The following is a 6,948-nucleotide window of genomic DNA, read 5'->3' as shown; positions in this document are numbered from 1 at the left end:
CTAGGGCTGGGCCTTTTGCAAAAGACAGGGTAAAAGCTGTCTTCAGAGCACTGAAGTTTCTTGACACGCTTTGCCTGAGTCTTGAGAGTATGATTCATTCTGTCCACTCTGCCACTAGACTGGGGTCAGTCTGTAAGGGCTATGCGGATCCCAACCAATCCCTAATAGTCTGCTTCTTTCAGTAACTGCCTTGGCTATCAATTGTGGACCTCTGTCCGATGGCGTTCCCAAAGGTGCCCCAAATCTCAGAATTCTTTCTTTTACCACAGCTTGTACTACTTCTCTCGCCTTCCTGGTACGACACGGAAAGGCCTCAGGCCAGCCTGCAGACGAGTCTACGAGGAATAACAAATACTTCAGCCCCCCTTTTCTAGGCCGTTCGCTAAAGTCAATCTGCCAATACTCTCCAGGTGCCTGCCCCTCAGCAGTGGATTTTTGTGTGTTTAGTGGATTATTTCTCCAACACATGTCACGCCTTTCTGTGACTGAGCGAGGAGCCTCCACCATGTTCCTGCGTATAAATGAGAGGGGTTTTGCCTCTCGGCAGAAGCCGTCCCCAGGCTCTCAGCATATTTAAGCAGCTACAGCTGCTTTTCTTTGTCTGAGACCCAGTCTCAGCTGATGAGGAAGTAATGGGACCAGCAAACCTTTCTGGCTGCAGCAGCTCGGGCCTGGCTGCCCTGGCCCTGCGGCAGGAGGAGCTGCCTGAAGACCCCCAGGGATGGCACGGAGGGGCTGCAGGCCTCCCAGGGTCTATGAGTGAGCGGGCCTGTGCAGTGCTGGATGTAGGGATGGGCCCCGAAACCTCATCTCTTTCCCTGTGCTGAAAAGCAGCTGGACTATGACATGCATTTTGCAGGAGGAGTGTCAAGACACAGGTTTTCCTGTTTGCAAGTCCCAGATCCTGCTGAACACCACCTAGGTCGGCCCATCTGGCAGCTGTGCACAGAAGATGCGTCCAAGAACCCACAGAATCCTCGGGAATGTCTGCACCCAGCAGTGTCCCTTTCCTGTGACCGTCCGAGTGATTAAAGGCCCCCAGGGTGACATGGGGTCATTGAATTCATCTTAGTCCAGTGGCTTCCACAAGACTGCCTGCTTCTTCAGCCTGACTGCAGGCATCTACCTCCGACCACAAGATCACCCTGACTGGCTCTGCTCTGACCCTCACCCACAAGGGCTCCCCCACTCTGCTGCCCATCCCATAGAGGAGCTCCAAGCATCCAGACAGATCCTTCACATGGAGGGCAACCCCCTGTTGATCACCCCTGCCTGTCTCTTCTGGACAATCTGCCCCCATCCAGCACAGCACGCCAAGCTGAGGGACCTGTCCCCCCACACCTCAGCAGCTCTGCCATCAATGTCCCAGCCCTGTGACAGCAGGCGGGGATCCAGCTCCTCCTGCCTGTGCCCCAGGCTGAGGGCATTGGGGCACATCTGGGCTGCAGCACCTCAGCTGTGGCACAAGGGCCAAACTGAGACTTGTTCCAGACCTTGTGCCAAGAGCCTGGGCATGAAGAGGCTTTCCTTCAGAGCAGAGACAAGCTGCCGTGGGTGGTAGATGGGCACAAAAGGATGAGTTAAGGGGTCCCAAGAAGGGCAAGGCCTGGTGTTCCTGAGGCCAGAAGGAAACAGGCCTGGGCTGTGCTGCCCTGACAGCAGAGGGCCTTTGTGGTGTTGGTGCAGCCCTGAGGGCCCGTGCTGGAGCTGGGGCTGATCTCCAGGCAGGAGAAGGGGCTGCTGATTTCCCTTGATGTCCTCCATTTCCATTAATGATCCTGGAGATGAGAAAAGGAGCTCACCTGCAGGAGCCCATGTTATGCACACCTAAACTGAGTGCAGAGGAATCCCAGGTCCCGTGGGTTTGTGGCAGGCATGGGAGGGATCTGAGTCCCAATCCAGACCCAGGACAAAAACCCAGCATGAGATGTTTTAACTGACTCTGCTGAATCCTTTCCTTAAGCAGTGAGTTAAGGGAGCTACTTATCTGGGTATCCCACCATCAGCTGATGTGAGAAGAGGTGATTGGTACAGATAATTGTTTTTTGGGCTAGGAGAAATGATCCTGCTGTCAAGAAGTGTGTGTGCCAGGGGAGGGAGGGAAGCCCAGGGATCCCTTCAGGCTGTTTCCCTGCAGGTTCCCCTGCAGCCCCAGGGCCATGTGCAGGGAGCCTGGTGGGGGGCAGAGCAAGGGAGGCCTTGGGCTGGGCCTCTGCTGCTGAGCTGGGCCGGGCTCCTGGGCCCAAGGGGAGCTCCTGGCAAGCGGGCAGCGCTGCAGAGAGACAGCTCTGCCCAGGAGCAGCTCCTGTGCACAGCGCAGCAGGGCTGGGGGCACTGCCTGCAGAGACACAGTGCTTAAAGGCAGGCAGCAGTGGCAGGATGCACGGAGCTCACTGCAGGAGAAGACTTCCCAGCCCTGACCACGGTAAGTCTCTGGCTGGAGGCAGGAGAAGCCGGGGGTGCAGGCAGGGGTGTCCAGGGCTGTGGTGCAGAGCAGGGTCCCTGCTGTGCCCCAGGGGCTGTGTGGCGGGGCAGGGCCTCTGCCGCCTGCCAGGCTCAGCACTCAGCCTGCCCGGGGAGCTGCCCATGGCGAATTTCAAAGGGAACTCTCATATTTCCTTAGCCTCTGCTTTCAGTTTTCTCTTCTTTTAGCTCACTGGGAATAGAAATAGAAGCTGTTATTTCCAAGAAGAGACTGAGACTTACTCGACAGAAGAAAGAAGTTTTCAAGGACCTCCAGCAAGTCCCTTTCCTGCCCCTCAGCCCATAGAAAGCTCCACCACCCCTTGCACAGTGTCAGCAGTGTCTGTGTGCCCTGGTTTCTAGGACGTGCCCCCAGCGAGCTGCCCCTGGGCAGAGCCCTGCTGCCAGGAGGTGTCTGCAGGGCACAGCTGAGCACCCAACTCTAATGGGGTGGGATGGGGGCTGTGAGCTGCAGGCAGGAGGCGTGGGGACAGAGACCCAGCTGCAGGCAGGGCCAGCTGCAGGCAGCAGAGCCATGGGCAGGGAATGGCAGCACAGTGGGAACATAGTCTGGAACCTCCTTTTCTGACCTCAAGCCCACAGGAGTCAGGATGTCTCATAACCTCATGAGTGGAACCTCCGGCAGAGCTGACTCCTGAGTTCCTTTCAGTCCCTCCCTGGCCTTGCCTCCCCTGGCAGAAGCCCTGGGCTGTTTCTCTAAGTTGCTTCATCTGCTGTTGCTGTTCTTGTTTTATGGCTTGCTGCAGCTCTGGCTTTCAGCTGCAGCTCAAGCACTGACTTCCACCTCACACATGTGTCCATAGGAGGAAGGTGCCCAAAGTTCCCCTTAAAACCTGTGGTGCTCAGGGCAGTGCAGTTTATGGGGCAGGAAAAATCTGAATCGTCTTACAGGCAGTTCCTGAAGCCACAGTAATTGGGCACCTATCCGTGGGCCAGTGGACTGAGCCCTCAAGGACTCTGGCTGAGACGAGGGTAGATGGACAGACTGGACCAACCGGAGCTCAAGCAAGGGAGCAGAAAAATGGTCTCAGAAAGAGGAAAATCACTGTGCGGGGTTTCAGAGAGAAGTGGAGCAGGTTTTTATCAAAGATGTCTTTCCTAATTATCATTGTCTTTTATTTTCCTGGGATTGTTCCCCTTTGTCCAGGAGGATCAGATGTCCAACAGCAGCTCCATCCCCGAGTTCCTCCTCCTGCCATTTGCGGACACACGGGATCTGCAGCTCCTGCACTTCGCACTCTTCCTGGGCATCTACCTGGCTGCCCTCCTGGGCAACGGCCTCATCCTCACTGCCATAACCTGTGACCACCGCCTCCACACCCCCATGTACTTCTTCCTCCTCAACCTCGCCCTCCTCGACCTGGGCTGCATCTCCACCACTGTCCCCAAAGCCATGGCCAATTCCCTCTGGGGATCCAGGGCCATTTCCTATGCAGGGTGTGCTGCCCAGGTCTTTCTCTTTCTATTCTTCCTCTCTGCAGACTATTCCCTTCTCACCATCATGTCCTACGACCACTACGTTGCCATCTGCAAGCCCCTGCACTACAGGAGCCTCCTGGGCAGCAGAGCTTGTGCCCAGATGGCAGCAGCTGCCTGGGGCAGTGGGGCTCTCTGTGCTCTGCTGCACACAGCCAATACATTTTCCCTGCCCCTCTGCGGAGGAAATGCTGTGGACCAGTTCTTCTGTGAAGTCCCCCAGATCCTCAAGCTCTCCTGCTCACAGTCCTACCTCAGGAATGTTTGGGTACTTATGATTGGTTTCCCTTTAGCATCCATGTGCTTTTTTTTCATTCTTTCTTCCTATGTGCAGGTCTTCAGGGCCGTGCTGAGGATGCCCTCTGAGCAGGGCCGGCACAAAGCCTTCTCCACGTGCCTCCCTCACCTGTTTGTGGTCTCCCTGTTTGTCATCACTGGACTTTTTGCCTACATGAAGCCCTCCTCAGCCTCCTTCCCAGCCCAGGACCTGATGGTGTCATTTCTGTACTCAGTGACGCCTCCAGCACTGAACCCCCTCATCTACAGCATGAGGAACCAGGAGCTCAAGTGTGCCATTAGGAATATGATTTCAGTGATGTTTCTGAAAAGTGAGAAATTACTGCTTTTTCTCCACAAATGACTTCCTGGGTACTTGTTTCATGATCATTATTGTAACATTTATCTTTGTTGTCATTCCCATTCATTAGTTTATTAGATTTTTTTTTAATGTGTATATCTACCGTACGTTGAGGAACGAACCTGCTTTTTCAGTACTCTCTCTTATCATCTGCTTAATAAAAAAGGATCTCCCCAACAGACTGCCTGAAATCCTGCTTCTTCTTTCAAAGCTGATGCCAATAACATGGCTGAGCAGTGTGGTGGTTTCACACCAATGGGCAGCTGAGCTCCAGCACATCACACTCATCACACTTTCACCCCCTCCTCAAAGGAGTAGCCGAAGAAAACAGAGTGGAAAGGGCTCCTTTTTTTTTTATTATTTTTTTGAAGATACAGGTAGAAGACTTAGCATTTGCAGTCTTGGGCAAAACAGATTCAGTGTAGGGAGATTAAGATCACTTGCTGAGATTTAACTAACTGACTGGAGCAGTGAGAAACTAAAAACAAAAAGTTTCTCACTCTTATCTCTCCCAGCTGCTGTTGCGTAGCAGCTTATTTTTTACTCTTTCTTAAATATGTTTTCACAGAAATGCAAATGCCATCACTTATTGGCTTGATTCTTCTGATTGGCTGGATTCTTGTCACAGAAGCCACCCCTATGGCACCCTGCTACCAAAACCTTACCAAGTTAACTCACTACAGGAGGGATACAAATTTAATCAGAAGGTTGGAGCAACTCTTGTATGAAGAGAGCTTGAGAGAGCTGGGGATGTTCAGCCTGGAGAAGTCAAGTCTCTGGGGTGACCTCATTGCAGCTTTTCTTTTTTTTCCTTTCTTCCTTTTTTTTTTTTTTTTTTAAAAACAAAAAAAAAAACAAACAAACAAAAAAAAAAAAACTTAAAGGGGCCTCAGGGAAATGGGGCTTCTCACACTTCGTATTTTTGTTTGGTTTGGGGAGTGTTTTGCATTTATTTTGCTGTCCTATGTGCAGATCCTCAGGATCTGTTGCTCATATTCCTACCTCAGGAGTGTTTGGGTACTTACGATTGGTTTCTCTTTAGCATCCACGTGTTTAATTGTCATTCTTTTCTCCTGTGTTCATGGACGGCACAAAGCCTTCTCCACGTGCCTCCCTCACCTGGCCGTGGTCTCCCTGTTTTTCAGCACTGCCTTTTTTGCCTACTTGAAGCCCCCCTACATCTCCTCCCCATCCCTGGATCTCGTGGTGACAGTTTTGTACTCGGTGGTTCCTCCAGCCATGAACCCCCTCATCTACAGCATGAGGAACAAGGAGCTCAAGGATGCACTGCAGAAACTCATGAGTGGGTGTACATCAGAAGTAACGTACTGCCTGTCTTCTCCGGAATAGCACTGCTAATATAACTCATGATAAAAAGCTTGTCTTTTGTTCTTTGGTGGGTTTGGTTTGTTATTAATGAGGGCAACAATGTTTTCCATATAAATTGTCATTATTGATCCTACTCACGTATTTAAACAAAACAAAGGAACCTGCAGTGAAGAGTGTGTCTGAGATGCTTTTTCTGAGAATTTTGCTGGGGGTTCCAGGGTAATGCCCATGGGTGGAAATGAAGAGGAATATAGAGACCCACCATAGCAGCACTGCCAGGAAGCAGCAGGGTTTCGTCTGTCCAGAGCTACTTTCATCCCGCTTCTACAATCTCCTTCTGAGTGTTTTCTGTTGGCATAAGCCTGATTGTTCCTGTAGCTTGGTCACAGTACTGCTGTGTGGCAATCCTGTGACCACAGGCAGGGACTGGCAACGGGCATTTTTGTGGCACAGCTGGCCTCTAGAACAGCATTTCCATCCCATAAAGTGATTCTGCTCAGGGTAGTGCCTGGCGGCTCAGGTCTTCCTTCACAGTTGCTGTCAAGAACATTGCAGTCCAGAAATGGACTCCAAGAGGGACCTGGCTTTGCCTGTTTCTCCATGGGCTCAGGGTGAAGTGATCAGAGCCCCAGCTGGGTGTTTGAGGGCATGAGCACTCCCTCAGGTGTTGCTTGTTGGTGTCCAGCACTCAGGCAGATGGTGAGGAGGCTCCAGTTAACCTGCCTGTGGCACTACAGCATGTGCTGGGGCTGGTGGCAGGTGAGCAGATTTTGGAAGGAATCAGGAGAGCCCAGGGGAGCTGCACGGACAGTGTGTCCCAGGGGGTCAGCAGTGAATGGAGCCCACAGAGCATGAGCCTCTTCCCGGTGGAGTCCCCCTGCGATCAAGTGTTAAATCTGGATGTGAGCAGGACAAGAAGAGCCCCGTGACCCAGGGGACATAGGAGGAACAGGGAAAGAAGTCTGGTGAGCGAATGTGGAATGTGAATAGTGGAATGCCATAGGGTGCAGCACCCAAACACT

General features: G+C 52.4%; 1 protein-coding gene across 2 annotated transcripts; it reads left to right on the top strand.

Moving 5' to 3' along the window:
• Positions 1–2,351: 2,351 nt before the first annotated feature.
• Positions 2,352–6,092, top strand: LOC311429590 (olfactory receptor 14A16-like). Of its 2 annotated transcripts, XM_084540681.1 has the most exons (3): positions 2,352–2,425; positions 3,632–4,343; positions 5,694–6,092. In XM_084540681.1, exons 2-3 carry the CDS (start codon positions 3,641–3,643, stop codon positions 5,945–5,947), a joined length of 957 nt encoding a protein of 318 aa, XP_084396807.1. In that variant the 5' UTR covers positions 2,352–2,425; positions 3,632–3,640; the 3' UTR covers positions 5,948–6,092. The 2 variants fall into 2 exon arrangements, with proteins under 2 accessions (XP_084396807.1, XP_084396806.1); XM_084540680.1 differs by lacking the exon at positions 5,694–6,092 and having other exon boundaries at positions 3,632–4,611.
• Positions 6,093–6,948: the final 856 nt, after the last annotated feature.

Source organism: Aythya ferina, assembly GCF_964211825.1.
Source record: "Aythya ferina genome assembly, contig: HAP1_SCAFFOLD_1404, whole genome shotgun sequence".
NCBI classification, from domain to species: Eukaryota; Metazoa; Chordata; class Aves; order Anseriformes; family Anatidae; genus Aythya; species Aythya ferina.
This window is presented reverse-complemented; position numbering and strand designations above follow the sequence as displayed.

Coding starts and splice junctions, on each gene's coding strand:
- LOC311429590 (XM_084540680.1), top strand. CDS start 3,641: ATGTCCAACAGCAGCTCCATCCCCGAGTTCCTCCTCCTGCCATTTGCG.